At 41.8% G+C, this 15,774-nt stretch overlaps 1 protein-coding gene across 2 annotated transcripts; it reads left to right on the top strand.

Moving 5' to 3' along the window:
• Positions 1 to 10,476: 10,476 nt before the first annotated feature.
• Positions 10,477 to 15,214, top strand: pax1a (paired box 1a). Of its 2 annotated transcripts, none has more exons than XM_034576850.1 (6): positions 10,477 to 10,794; positions 11,419 to 12,039; positions 13,086 to 13,219; positions 13,737 to 13,953; positions 14,461 to 14,716; positions 14,753 to 15,214. In XM_034576850.1, exons 1-5 carry the CDS (start codon positions 10,791 to 10,793, stop codon positions 14,625 to 14,627), a joined length of 1,143 nt encoding a protein of 380 aa, XP_034432741.1. In that variant the 5' UTR covers positions 10,477 to 10,790; the 3' UTR covers positions 14,628 to 14,716; positions 14,753 to 15,214. The 2 variants fall into 2 exon arrangements, with proteins under 2 accessions (XP_034432741.1, XP_034432742.1); XM_034576851.1 differs by lacking the exon at positions 14,753 to 15,214 and having other exon boundaries at positions 10,478 to 10,794; positions 14,461 to 14,506; positions 14,538 to 14,716.
• The last annotated feature ends 560 nt before the right edge of the window (positions 15,215 to 15,774 follow it).

Here is a 15,774-nt window from a genome sequence, read left to right as displayed (position 1 = left end):
TTACTTTTTTTCCCAAAGCTGTTCCAACAAATAACATCATCACATGTGGGCTCGGCTGCACACACCATCATAATTACAACCAACGTCAACAATATCTGACATGAATCACGAACTGATTTGTAACTGTAACTGAACAAAGTGTTTGTAGTTTCTGTTTCCACAGCAGAGGGAGTTCTCTGGGATGACATGACATTAAGAATGATTTGAAATGACACTTTGTAAACTATAAACAAATAATAATGGAATAAATACACTGCAGTTTAATTGAGAAAATGCAAATCTCTATTCCAAAAAAATAACAAATGCAGGTGCTGTTAGACAACACTCAAACTTATTGTGTACCTCTGATTTTATACTCTCTAAAAATTTGCAGATTTATTCCATCGGCATCAACAATAATCATGGATTAATACCTTTACGTTTTGGAACAATGTCTATAAACTAAGTTGCCATAATTTGAATCATTGAGTTATTTAAGTATATTTTCGAGCAAAATCATTTTCTTTTTTTGAGAAACGTACATTCAACATCTTTAGGCTTTGGACCATTGTTCATGCAAAACTAGCATTTTGAAAATATGACCATGCTTCTGGGATATTCTACTTATTTTTTTATTTTACATTTCACAGTAACTGATAGACGGGCGATGGTGTAGCCCATCTCTCCTCCAATGTCAGTTGAGATTATCGGGACTCTCAAAAGGATAAGTAGTGTGGCTAATGTATGAATAGGAAAAGGATTCATTGATTATTGGGGGGAAAAAAATCTTGTTTCTTTTTTGGAGCCCCTTTTAGAATGAAATAAATAAATAAATGAGTTGGCTCTTTTTTATTGCTAACAATAGAAATAGTAAAGACAGGTAGATGGGGAAAAAAATGAATAATAACAATACATGTACATGGAAAACAAACAAGTCAAAACACAAAAAAGTAACAACAAAAAAAGAATTGGAGACGAGGCCTCATTGACAAATATATCAAATAGTTTCTGTGCTGCATTGAATGAAACCAGATACACTCGACAATTATGATGACAAAAGACAGGAAAGAAACAGAGTGAACAGTTCATTCTGTTTCTTTTTATTTCATTTTAAGTTCATTCTCCCTGTTTTATCACGCACGCACACACACACACACACACACACACACACACACACACACACACACACACACACACACACACACACACACACACACACACACACACACACACACACACACACACACACACACACACACTGCAGTATATTGCATGCGCTTTCAGTTTGACCTCACTTCACCTTCCCTGTTCTTTCACTTCCACTGCTTTCTCTCGTCTATTGTGAACGACGCCTTTGCTGCTGCCCGGTGTCTATCCTATTCAACTTCAATATTTACCGACATTATAACACAGACAGCAACAGTCCGTTTTCACACTAGTTTCATATTTTTTTTATGATTGTAAACCCAGTGACTCACTCAGTCTATATGTGAGGGTTAGGCAGTGCATTCATTCAGGACGAGCTGAGGAAAAATGGGGGAACTATGAGGGGCTTTTTCTTGGCCAGCAAGTCCAGGCTTGGTTGCAGGCCTGTCTGTCCCTACTCAGCGCAAACATGTCAGACATTTCACCACCAGTATGAGTGGGCTGAGGTCCCCCATTCTTTCGCTGCAGGTTGAAAACATCTCTACGCGATGCTACAGGCCTGAATTTGTGCTCGGCGTGATTAACTTGTTAATTTACTTCTAAAAAAGGCGTTTTTCTTATTCTTACTAAAAACGGAAAGGTGACGAAAGACATGGAGTATCCGCACACTGCAAGACACACATGCGTGTTTTCGAAAAGCTGAAAGGGAATGTGTGCAGATGTGACCAAAAAATAATCATGTGGGCTGAGTTTCTGACATCGGCGGAGGCAGCCCTAACGGCTCACTTCACCAGAACCCGGGGTCGGTTTTCACGTTTACACTCTGGACTCTGGGCCGCCACTGTAAGGCAATACAATTCACCGAGGGGGAGACGTCCACTTGATTAATCCCGGGGTGTCGGGACAAACAGGTCTCCATTGTGCAGACACTGGGCCAGAGCTGTGCAGCTTTCAACAGATCGCCGCCGTGACAGACGACCACAGGCAGGAATACATGAATGCGTTTCAGGAGAGTCAGCACGGCTCTCTTGTGTGAAAGCCCGGCGCTGGCTGGAATATACTGAGAACACCCAAAACAAACCCACTTCCCGGCCCAACTGGCATCCGCACAAGGGTAGAAATAAGGGAACGTATTTATGAGCATCTGGCTGTGGTTCAGTGAGGTCAGTGCACTGATACAAGTACAAGGATAGATCCCTGCACCTCACACATTGCGGACAAGGAAGAGCTAGCGTGTTTTTTCTTGCCTCACTTCTAAATCCGTGACCTTATACTTCAGCTGCGTTAATGTGTGTTGTCATTTGTGGCATGAAAGTCTTTAAAAAACGCCATGACATTAATTAGCTTGCGTGTGTTTTGACCCGTAAGTAAGAAATCCTCCTTGTCCTCTTCATGAACACACACATGAAAACACTGATCGTGATTCTCCCCGTTGTTGTGACATGAATACTCGATCCGTCTTCGGGATTCCTTTGTCAGGACGGCACGATAATGCTGGTAACATTGACTGATATTGAGCTTGGCTCCTGGTGGAAGACACACGGTTCTCATAAGCCCATTAATCTTAAAAGGAACAACTGTCAGAAAACATACAGCACCCCTATCCCTGACATAAGAAAGGCCCTTCCGAGGCCTTGATTTCTGGTTTGGCGGAAAAAACGATATCACACCGCCTCCAATTGAAGGCCTTGAACGTCCCCCACGCAGAATTTTCCATCGTGGATCTGGCATTCTTAAGCTTGGATGCAAAAGAGCTACACCACAAGTGCAATTCACGACACGCGACAGGACATACAGTTTGAAGGGGATCATTTCAGAAATCCCTGGTTATTATTATTATTACAGGTGTTTTCGAGCTCTTATGTCAAGAAAGTCATTAAAAGCTAATCAAGATTTAATCGGGGACACAAGGCAATTAGTGAACAGGAAAGCAGTAAACGTAAAAGTCAAATGTTAATCATAAACATTACAGAAGAATTGTGAATTGAAAAACACAAGGTCGGAGTCAGTTTCCACGTGACCCCGCTGTTTTTCGACTCTCTGGGCTGATTTCCAAGTAGGGCAGGCTTGAATCTGCAGCAGCCGTGGGACGGAGTCTGAAGTGCTCCGAAAGTAATTAAGGTTCCACCTCTTAATTGACAACAGACACAGCTCAGCGAGGCCCCGCTTACAAACAACAACCAAGCATGGGAGCGTTAAAAAAAAGGTGCGTTTAATAAAGGCTAGAAAAGCTCTCTGTTATGAACTGGCTGGATAGACTGGGAGCATCAGGGCTAGTGATGTAGTAATGATGATTTTTCCTTCTCTCAATATTCTATAAAGTTGACGTGATTCAGTCTCTGCTGCAGGTGTTGTGATCTATGTTCTAGGGTTATTGTTAGGGTCATGATGACATCATAATGACATCACGACCAACGATGGTTTGTCTACCTTGAAATTATGAAAATAAACTGTAACAGCACACAATGCATTCATATAATGTATGTGAAAAAAAACATGTCCTCACTTTCTGGCTCCAAGTAAGAAATTATTTATCACCTCATCAGCATTCGGATCTATTCTGCTTACTGCCAGAGAGGGAGCTCTACCTAACACATTGCATTATAATAAAGCAATGTGCTTTTAACTGTATTTATCTTTGCCCGAAATGAAAACTAATATTTTACAGAATAAACACAGGAAAATGGTTGCTGATAATGGTGTCATTCCATAGTCCATAGTCCATAACAAATAGTAGTGTATGGTTATTATAGTTTTTTTTAAACATTTGCAATGATTCAAGCCATGTTTATAAATATGACATAAAGAACTGCATATATTCATATATGTTATGTACATTTTTTTTTTCATTTTTTCAATCCAAGTTTGACGTATTTGGTTGTATTTGTGTTTTCCTCCTATTCATATCATTTATAATAGAGTTTATGGTTTAATTGTAAAATAACAATAATTTTCTTTGTCATAAGGGTTTTTGAATATGTATATCAGATTATATATTGACACTGGAAATGTTTTCCTCCCTAATATTGGGATGGGCCCCCAAACATCATTATCAGTCGGGTTCTGATGATAACTTTTTTTTTCCTCCTGGATATTTATCTGTAGGAAGTATTATACCATCATTTTTCACTTCAGTGTAATGTGCATCACATTCTGACCTCTGGATCTTTATCTAAATGGTGGTAAATTGAATCCGTGTCTGATAAAGAGACTGGTCACACTTTGAATCTTTATTAGTCTGATAGCAGATGCTTAACATGTGTGTTCTTTCATCTTATCTTCTCCAGAGGAGGTTGTCATCTCACTGGAGTTATTGTTACTGTTTCCATTATGACGTCACAGGTTTGATCCTAATGAAGTGCATCGTGATAAGTGCAGCCTCTTTTTCAGCCACACAGGCTACTATTGAGCATTAAATCACATTGTTCCAGTAGGAATAGCTACTGTAATACGAGAGTATATAACACAAGTGGAGGTCTTACAGTTACCTCCAGCATGGAGGTTATACATTCATTGCGTGTCTGTTGGCAGGATAATGCAAAAATTACTTAATTAGATTTTCTTGAAACTTGGTGAAAGGGTGGGGCCATGGAAGAACCCGGTAACTTTTGGAGCAGATTCGATCAAGTGGGTGAATCCAGGGATTTATTTTTCACTTTCTTTAACATTGCATATGATGAGTCATTTTTATTAATTTGTCAAGATATAACACAGAGACACATCAGACATGTGTAGAGTGCTGATATCTGCGAACAGGGGCCATGTGGTGCCAACTCAGATCCAGATGTATCTGATCTCAGTACATGTTTATGCAATATGGCAATTAAATAGCCAATCAGCTTTGGTGGAGGTTTGGTTTGACCTAGTTTAATAACATTATTTATAGTTTAAGTGTCACATTCTTCAAATTGTTTCTTGTCAAAGTCATTTGGTGCTGCAGCAAAAGAGGAGGCAGAGGAAAGATGTCCGATTAAAACTAAAACCACATCATTGCATCTTCTCTTCATCAGATAACACGTTGACTTCACAGGTGTCCATAAGATAAAGATGTTGCATGGTGCAGATTATAATTCCTCTCATGACCCACAATCATAACTCCATAACAATGATACTTTTACAAATCATTAAAGGAGCATAATGAGGACCCCGGTGAGATTTCTACTTCTACTCCTCAACAAAATAATTCTTTTGTTTTTAAGTATTGGTGAAGAAAGCTAAGAGGAAAACTTGAATGCCAGTGTGGACTGATGCTTGATTATTGATCCTCTTGGTTCACATTAATAAGAGAAAATGCTCATTCAAAGTAAAATTGTAAGCTTTATCAATAAGTGACAAGCAAACAAAAACAGCCTTAAGATCTCACAGGGAGTCTCCATCTGTAAAATACACCCTAAATCCATGTAACGCCACCTCAGAGATGAGACTCCGAATCCCAACACACACGTCTGCTGTTCACATTTTGCGTTGACAGTTTCTTGAGTAACAGCAGCAGAAAGAAAACAGTTTGTTTTATTTTTCCCAAACATGTTTCCACTTTGAATTAGAAGCAGATTTGTCCTAAACACACAACAAGTGTGTCATGAATTCCCAAGGACATTCAATGGTATGAATCCAAAACTAAGTGAAACCACTCATATCAGATGGAGTTGGTTTTTTGTTGGATGACGTACTAATGTAATGGGTAAATGATGGAGAAATACATGTTTATACTAACTGTAACATTTTGCCAGCCTTCATATTCTCTGAGATGTAATAACTGCATGTATGTCATAAAAAAATAAAATGAACAATACTTCCCGTCTGTTGAAGATTTAGAACAGTTTAATTATTAGTTTTTTTCCTCCAATAAGAGTCAAAGTACAGACACAACCCTCAGGTGTCTCCCTCACTGTAACAATTAGAGGTACATGCGCGGTACATGAAGACACATGAGATGTGTTCAGTGAAGGTCACAAGCTATTACCCTGCCTGGTAAAAAAGCTGGCGTGTCTCACATGGCTCGGCTGCACGCCCTCATTAGGCGTGTTCTGCAGCTCAGAGTGGGTCCTGTGGCTATAAAAGAACTGAGCTCGCTGGGATCCAAGGCTCCTGCTTCAGCAGAACCTCGGCAGCAGGGGCACAAAGAGACTACACATCACCACCTCTGGATCAGATAGGAGCGGACAAACCTTTTCAGTAGAGGAGGGTGTGTGTGTGTGTGTGTGTGTGTGTGCGTGTGTGTGTGTGTGTGTGTGTGTGTGTGTGTGTGTGTGTGTGTGCTCGACTGAGGAATCGGTGTGTTTCTTTAGCCTACAGGTTGTGCTAGGTTGGCTCTGAACTGAATAAACAATGATCGCCCCCCCTCCTCTTTTCTCATAATGAGCAACAAGGGTTTATTAGCTTTTAGACAACATGTGAAACTTTAAGGTTTAATGTATGGGTTTTGTTATTACAAAAAAGGACATTCTCAAATGGGCAAGGGCCTTAATTGCTGCTGCCCACTTTTAGTTATTGCTCCGGTTAAAATACAATACAACGTTTGCTTTTACCTGCACTGCTTTGGTGCTTAAATGGAAGTATACGGTTTTAACTCATTTTGGTCCCAGTGTGCTAAATGCACACAGATCTGGACCTTGCATTCTAATTTCCACACTGGGCCCTGACATCACTTAACTCACAAACACTAACTCTGTGTAAAACTGGAGGCACCAAACAGGCTCTTACGGTTCACCCATTTGTGAAAAGAAAGTTGAAGCCATGTCAAAAAACAGAAAAAGATTCTGGCTCTTTTTAAATAATGGAAAAGACACATTTATCTGGACATGATTATCGTGTTAAACTGGTGAGAGACAAGAAGACTTTGTTCAAACTGTCATTACTGCTACTGCATATTTTACAAATTAAATATAAACAGTCCAAGAAGCCATTGATTATATTAGTTACACACACACACACACACACACACACACACACACACACAATATTGTATTGATTGCAGCTATTTAAATATTTGCAAAGCAATTTATGAAGAAATATCAGTAACTCCACCTGAGGTATCACTAGAATAATCATTTCTAGCAAGCACACACGCATACACACACACACACACACACACACACACACACACACACACACACACACACACACACACACACACACACACACACACACACACACACACACACACACACACACACACACACGCAAGACAAAAAATCGAGCCTTTAAATTCTCCATACGTCTTTAAAGACAATTCACACTTGAGGAAGTGAATCCTGTGATGACACTTAAAACCAACATCAATATTTACCGACGGGGGTCGTTACACCTTGCGAGTGTCAGGTGTCGATCGCATGAGTTGACGTGTGTGTGTGTGTGTGTGTGTGTGTGTGTGCGATCTGAGAGGTGACTTGAGGACCTCTCTATTTGTCTCCAAGTATAAAATTATCTTATACGACTGAGCCAGCAATAACAAAATAACATTTAAATCATTTGAAAGGAAACGTTTGCCACTGACCAAACGAAAATTAGAAACCTTATATTTCCCTTGCTTCTATAAAGATAAGCGTCTGACGGAAGAAAGCATAATTTGATATAATAATTAGATCAATTAGTATATTTAGTATATTTTGATTGTATCATTTTTTGTATATTTTAAATACACGTTAAAGTGTGTTGAGGCAGCATTACATGAATTATTCAGATTGACCAAAAATAAATATGTAATCCTTGCACTTGAAATAACTGTCGTCAATTTGGGAACACGGACTAATTAATATTAATGAAAAAGAGAAAAACTCACTTCTCACAGCATCGATATTTAACCATAGCTGTAAGTAAATAAGGCCTTTAGTCCATGATCATCATTAGACCACACAATACAAACACGAAATGAAAAGGCTAAATAAATGTGTCCAATGACCACAGTAAATAATAAGGTTTCATGTCTTAAAAAATAAACATTTATTCAGACACATGGTTCAGAAGTGACCTGATCAACCTGCACCTCAGAGAATAAAAGAAAGAAGAACATGCCTCCACGATGAGCACGTCAGTAATTAATGGTATCCCCCTCTTTTACATTTAAACAGAAATACTGCTGTGTGTTGTGTTTGTGCCGCAGTGTATTTATGTGGGCTCATATTGTGTGAATACACTTTGCATCCCGGGGAATGAGGGGAGCCGTTCGAACTATGTTGTTGTTTGGTCACACATGACGAACCCGAGGAGACGGTTGCAACGTCTCATGGAACTATAACGGCTCTATAGTCTCTTCTAACCCCGCGGAATATTCATTATTGTTATTTATTCTATATCCCCTTCATCCTGCAATAAAAAACATATACAACGCCAATAAATCGTTTATATAAAACACATTCTAAAAATTGTTTAGCAAAATGGGTGTGGATCCAAATAGTAAAAACCAAACCACCGCTGCGTTCATTCACACATTTCTGCTTCTGATGCCATTAAAACGTCTGAACGCCCGAAATGAAAATATTTCTCGGTCACAGGAAAAATACTTCAGACTGTGCTCGTTCTTTCAATGTGAATCTATCAGCCCTGCGAAGGTGCAGCGGTGAGAGGAAAATTATAAAACCATTATTTTCTCAATACAATTAATAGGCTTCATTGACAAAAAATTATGTGAATAAAATATTTGTTTTCAAAACTTTCAAAAAATGTAGAGAAAGATGCATAACGAGTGACGTGGTTTTGGATATTGCGAATTAAAAATGGTTTATTAAATATAAGTAAATAAACCGTGCAAATCAACACATTTTCTCAATCCAATTCTCGTTATTTGCAATTAAATTGTTCATCTCTCGTATTGGAAAAAATGTGAACGTGGAAACTTTACCTATACTCCAACTTACAGCGCGTAATTCGGAGGCAGGAGACAGCGTGCTGACCAAACCATGTAATTCCGGAGTTGTCCAGATGAGGGGAGTCCTGGCAGCCATGAAGGCCACAGAGGAGAGGTAGACCCACACAAGCAGGGGAGTGAGTGAGCGACACCGACACAGACAGAGAGAGAGAGAGAGAGAGAGAGAGAGACGGAGGGAAATATGAAATCAATGGTTCACGCTCAGCGGCATCAGACGAGATCACGCCCTCCTGCATCGACATCCTGGAACCTGCATGCAAACAGGACACATTATGTTCCCCTCAATGTTTTCACCATCCAACTTAAAGACGAGCTGAAAACTCCTCTGACCAAACCTGATGCGTTCCATGTGTCCTGCAGCTCCCAGGTCTGGGTGGTGGAGTGGCCGCGAGACAGAGAGGGGTGTGCTGGGGGTGGTGGTGGTGGTGGTATAGAGAGGGTGGGGGGGTAGGGGGAGAGGGGTATCAGGACACTGCACCTTGTTACCATTGGGTCGACTGTTAACTTTTTACAAGTGACGTTTTGCGAGCGTATAAACGATACCTTCTAAACTTGCACAGGAAACTTTGCAAAACATGCTGTGATAATGCGCGTCTCTGGAATCCAGTCGATATGGCCCATAGTCTGGGAGCGCAGCGATCCACAGAGGTATCGATTACACGAGGCCCGTGTTTGATGCTCTCACTCCGGCTTATAAAAAAAATAGACTCGGGCTGCCCGTGTGCATGTCTCCTCCTGCTCTGATCGCCAAATCCCTCTATTACGCGTGATCCCCACCATCACTCAGAATCAAAATGCAGAAATATAAAACCATTTGGGTAAAACATGGTGTTATGGCGAAACAGAACTGTCTCAAAAAAAAAAATAGTAACTTGTGGGAAATTACATATTTTTTATAGGATTTGCATGGAATCCATTTAGCTGAGATGGCACCGTGTATCTCCCACAGATCATTTTCAAAAATGCCCTTTGGAAGCATGAACCATTCACTCATGCGTGCTCTTAAATTCACCGCGCTGTGCATGACTATTGAGTTTAAGTATAAGGTACACCACACGCCACAAGCACCCCCCACATCCCATGCGTAAAAATGTAATTACGCATGAATATCAAAGACCTTTGCTGCAGTGATTGGTGCAATTTATTTGAAATTACACCCTCTCACTTAATAATTCATGTCAAATTAATGCTACTCCATGTGAAGCTCACTGAAGTGTTTGTATGTCAGCTGTAAATAAAGTGGCTGGGGTTTAATTTAGCGCTGAAAACATGGACAACTCTCTTCTGTCATCCTTGTGCGTTTCTCCTGTGATGTATACAGTCCTCACCAGAAGGCTGCACGTTGGATGAAAGGCTTCCCTTTCTGCCACTTCCCCCTATGCAAAAATATCTCAAGGAGGCAGCACGGCTCCAACCGGATGGGGTTTGCATTGGCTGACAGCTGTTTCCAGCGCAGGACGACCAATGAGACCGAGGCACAGGCTCCGCGTATAACAGCGAAGATTGACGTGGAGTACGCGTCAAATTAATTCCAGCAAACTCCCGGACTCCCCGGGACAACTTCAATTTGCTTTTATCGGATGAAGATCACTTCGGCGCCGCTGTACCTCTCACTTGCTTTCAAAAAGAAAAAACAGAAGGGGGCTACGCTGCAGTGGGAAGAGATTTCGGGAGGTCTCGTGTTCCTCCTCTGGGGCTCACTCCACAAGTTCCCCTTCCTTCTCTGCCTTCTCTCGGACGCATTCAGCCATTTGAAGGGACACCTACATTCCCCCAGCATCTCGAAACATATTGGCAAATGGGTAAGCCCGGGTTACCATCTGCATGCTTCAGAGGCAGGGGGGGTTATGGAAGCGTATCCAGACTCAGTGTGTCTGCGTAAAAACAGAAATCTGCGTTTAGTGTTTCCTTTTGATGAAGAAGATCTTTCGGCGACAGCTTGTCAAGTTTATCTCGTGATGGAGGTTTTTTCCTGCTCTACTCAGCAGACACTGCTGTCTGCGTAAAGCTTTAAATCTTATGGAAACACACCAACAATTATCTTATGTACAGCGTTTCTTTTGAAGAGCTCCCGGTGTGTATTCCTCAAGCTCGCCATTTTTAATTTTGTTTTTAAGTACGCAGGACTGGTGGAGGGCAAACCCAGCCACACACACTTTACACACTTTTGTAAAGTCGAAAAACAACGGTGGCTATCATGTGTATAGGCTGGCACGTGTTTAACAACTTAAAACCCACAATTTAAGGTGCAATTTAAAGTTGGGCTGCGTCAAACTGGTGCAGGCTGAGCACATTGTGGCTGCCTTTGTCTATTTAGTTGCTTAATGAAAATATATTTTTTGGCAGGTCAGGAGTGCATGGACGATTTTATATTTATTTATTTCAGACATTTGTGCATTCATTTGAAAATATCTGTCCTCCTGCAGAGCAAACCTATGGAGAGGTGAACCAGTTAGGCGGCGTGTTCGTCAATGGACGACCCCTGCCCAACGCCATACGGTTGAGAATCGTGGAGCTGGCTCAGCTCGGGATCAGGCCCTGCGACATCAGCAGGCAGCTCCGGGTCTCGCACGGCTGCGTGAGCAAGATTTTGGCGAGATACAACGAGACGGGCTCCATCTTACCCGGTGCCATCGGCGGGAGCAAACCGCGGGTCACGACGCCTAACGTGGTGAAGAATATCAGGGAATACAAACAAAACGACCCCGGGATCTTTGCGTGGGAGATCCGGGACAGGCTTTTGGCGGACGGAGTTTGTGACAAGTACAATGTCCCGTCGGTGAGTTCGATCAGCAGGATTTTACGCAACAAGATTGGGAATCTCTCACAGCCCAACCAGTACGAGGGCGGCAAGCAAGCGTCCGCGCAGGCCGGCCTCTCCTACAACCACATATACCCTTATTCCTACCCCAACACCATGTCGCCAAAGATGAGCAGCGCTGCTGGAGTACCGGTGACGGCCGGGCACATGAGCTTATCCAGGGCCTGGCCTTCTGCGCACACCGTCAGCAACATCCTCGGCATACGAGCCTTCATGGATTCCACAGGTGAGGAAAACACAGCCAGTATGCGCTCTGTGAGAAATCTAAGGCCTCTGCGTCTCTGTGCCAAACATGTAAACCCGCAGATCCCATAGTTTTCAATTTAGGTCTGAATAAATCCTCGCAGCTGGTTATTACTGTCCTATTCTTCGTGATGAATTTCACTCCACACAGCCTCGCCTGGCTCCAGGAACAACAATATGTCCATTGGAAGTAATACAGGCTTTCGTTTCAGTATTTAGCCACAAGGCATAAGGCCACTGTCAATGGGCCTTTTCATGGGATGAAGCGTTAGCAAACACCTTGCTCACCTGCTATATCCCTCTAATCCTTCAGCTAGTTTCTACAGCCACTCTCTCTTTGCCTTCCTGATCCTTTTACACGCTGTTTTTATCGAGTGTGTACAATAGCTGTAGTCACTGTTAAGTCGCCATGGACCATTGCATTTGTGTGCCACAGGGCCCAGTGTATTTTCTTATACAAATTGTACGTGTAATCATTTACTAATATGTAACAAAAGAATATATATTTCCTATTTAAATAGGTCGACAGTGTAATCTTATAATTGTGGAGGTGTTGCTTATATTTAACTTCTTTCACGCAAACATGTGACAATAAAATGTGAGGTTATATTGGACATAATAGTCCTGTAAAAGTATAAATATAAATGATTACATTCAATAGAAATATATAATAGATATTACGTTTAATGTAACTTGCTTTCAACTTGTTTTCTTTTCATGAAGTTAAAACTCAGGCATAATTTTATAATTCACAAGCATTGCAAGCAATTACGCACGTAGATAATTGTAATCATTCTAACAATAAATGATATATTAAATATTATATTTGCTTTCGTTAACCATAACATCATGTTTTTAAATTGCAATATGTTTAATAGCTCAGGAGATCAATGCGTATTCATTTAAAAATGGGTAAATTGTACATCATTTATTATCAATCTAAAAAGAGGCGGCACTGTTTTTCCCCCCACGTTTTATCAATTTGACGTTTTATACATGTTTGACGCGGAGTTACTGTTTCTGAATCAGCCATGGCTGGTGCGGAGGGATATCCACCAAAAATGGAGGAGTGGAGTAGCGTCAACAGAGCAGCTTTCCCAGCGGCTCACACGGTCAACGGGATCGACAAGTCCGCCATTGACGCCGACATAAAATACGCTCAGGTAATAATCCAAATGCACAATGATAATAAAACGTTGAACATTTGTTTTGCCTGCAACTTCTCTATTGCTGTATCCACGCCATTTTCTCTTCTTGCTTGGAAACAGTCCAAATGCTTGGTGCCAAAGTGGGCTGAGGCCTGAAGTAAATAATTGCTCTCGTGGCAGACCTGTGAAAAGTTTCCATATCAGAGACCCTCATACAGAAGTCACGTCAGGCCACAGACCTCTGTTTGATAAGATCTGACCTATGAGAGTTTTATTACTTCTGATTTAATATTTGTTTCTGTATGAGGGCTAAGAGGAGATTTATTTCTATATATACTGTAATTAGTCTTATTTGTGGTAAATTAAATGATATTGACTCTCCGTGAAGGCTGTTCCTCATATGGTTTCCCTCCCCCTCTAAACCACTTTGACCCCATCTTTAAGAATGTCTGTTGGCCACATACTGTCACGTACAGTCATCAGGGGGCTCGAGGCGGGTTGTGCTCATTCTGTCCTATCTGTTTGCCTGCAGCCTTCCTCCACGTTGTCCGGTTATGTCTCGGCGTGTGCTTACTCTCCCACCAACCAGTACGGGGTGTACAGCGGGTCGACGGGCGGCTATGTGGCCGCGGGACACCACCACTGGCAGCCGCAGAGCCAGGCCCTGTCCCACCCGGGCGGCGGGATGGGCATGCACGCGGGGGAGATCCACTCATCGATGGCCTTCAAGCACCACCATGCCCGAGAAGGTGTGTGTGTGTCTTTGTGTCTTTAAAACTGTATCCCCTATGTAATGAAAGATGATAATTATAATAATTATAATGATACCAATTATTATTATAGCAGTAGTAGTAGTAATAGGCTATAAACAAGTCTTTTAGTATTTTTTTTATCATAGCGACCTAGAGCCAGACTGAGGTGTTACTCCCCCTCCTTCGTTCCCTTCTCACGCACGTACACTTGTGCAACACGCAATTTCCGCAGCAGAGTGTAAACATTTACCAAATCCCAAATGAAGTGGAATTATACGTCAATTATTAAATAGTGATCTTCCAGATTTGGCCAGCGTCATGTGTGCCAAGTGGTCCAAGGTAACGTTTACGCGCAGGAATTGAGGGGGGAATAAGACACTGTTTGTGCACTGAAACCTCTCTGTGAAACAATTCGCGTTAGATACTTTACATTTTAAGAGGTAAATAATGTGCAGTTGCGTGCACAGGACCCGTGCACTTACATTTCTCGTCTGTGTTGTGCAGGAGACAGAAAACCGCCCAGTCCGCTGAGCAAGCAGCAGCAGCAGCAGCAGCAGCAACAGCAGCAGCAGCAGCAACAGCAGCAGCAGCAACAGCAGCAGCAGCAGCAGCAGCAACATGGAGACATGAACAGTGTGCATGGACTCAGTCTCCCTACCTCATCATCATAACCGGGACTTACACCACCTTAATTACCAGACCCTTTTAAATGAACTCATTTCAACAATCTCCAACAGTAAGTCTGAACTCTATACCGCCCCCCCCCCCCCCCCCCCCCCCCCCCCCACCCCACCACCCCACCCCACCCCTGGGTGCTGTAACTCACAGTCAAACACAGGCCTATTCACATGCATTATGAATACAGTATACTGTAGCTTTATCGGCCTTCGTGGCCTTATGAATGTAAGCTTGCATGGATGTATCGGTGTCTCCCCTCATTGGTTGATAGTTTTCTCTCCCTCCATTGAATTACTTCATGTTTTCTAGACTCTATATTCTCTTATGGAGATTTAAAAAAAAAATTACACGTCTCGCCCTTTCAGTCTGTCATCGATGTTTTATTACAAAACCACGGGCTGTTCTGTAACCCGCCATTCTATTTAACATGTGGCCATGATCTCGATCCTACAGTGACTCAACGATGTGAACAAAGAACTAAATTGTGTAAATGTAAAATATTTGCCAAAGCTTTAATTATATATTTTTATAATTCCACTGTAAATATTTAAAAAAAAAATAAAGGCTTTCTTAAATGCCACATGGTCTTGTAGCGCACGTTATTTCTGCTTAATTCTGCAAATGAAGTTGGTGTTGAAATGTTGGTGTAAGTTTAAAGATACAGTCGTTTTCCGGTTTAGTTGCAACCAGCGCGGGCCTCAACCCCAAACCATCCACTTTCATTTCTGCACCATAGACAGATGGAATTTACTCCAATCCCCTCTATACCTGCCACTTATCACATTCCAGCTGCCTGTACTCTAACTGGACATGACTGAAATATAACATTTATCTGACTGGAGGTTCAGTCCTGGCACTGGCGGAGACATTTTGCTCTTCATGTTGCTTAAAATGGCCTAAAACTTATTCTGGTCACTCGTTAATTTAAGCGAATGATCCAAATTTAGCCAGTCTCACGTGGAAACGATTCACAATCGGATTTAAATCTTGATGTAAGAAAATAAAACTGATAAGTGGGAAACGGGATCTTCTTTGCTCAGGTGTAACCTCCCCACACTTGCACGGCGCTCCATGCGCACATGCTGGGTGCCTCCACAGATGCTATCGGACTTGTAATTGATACCTGTGTGCCATGATGGC

This window comes from Hippoglossus hippoglossus, chromosome 22 (assembly GCF_009819705.1).
Source record: "Hippoglossus hippoglossus isolate fHipHip1 chromosome 22, fHipHip1.pri, whole genome shotgun sequence".
Taxonomy (NCBI): domain Eukaryota; kingdom Metazoa; phylum Chordata; class Actinopteri; order Pleuronectiformes; family Pleuronectidae; genus Hippoglossus; species Hippoglossus hippoglossus.
This window is presented reverse-complemented; position numbering and strand designations above follow the sequence as displayed.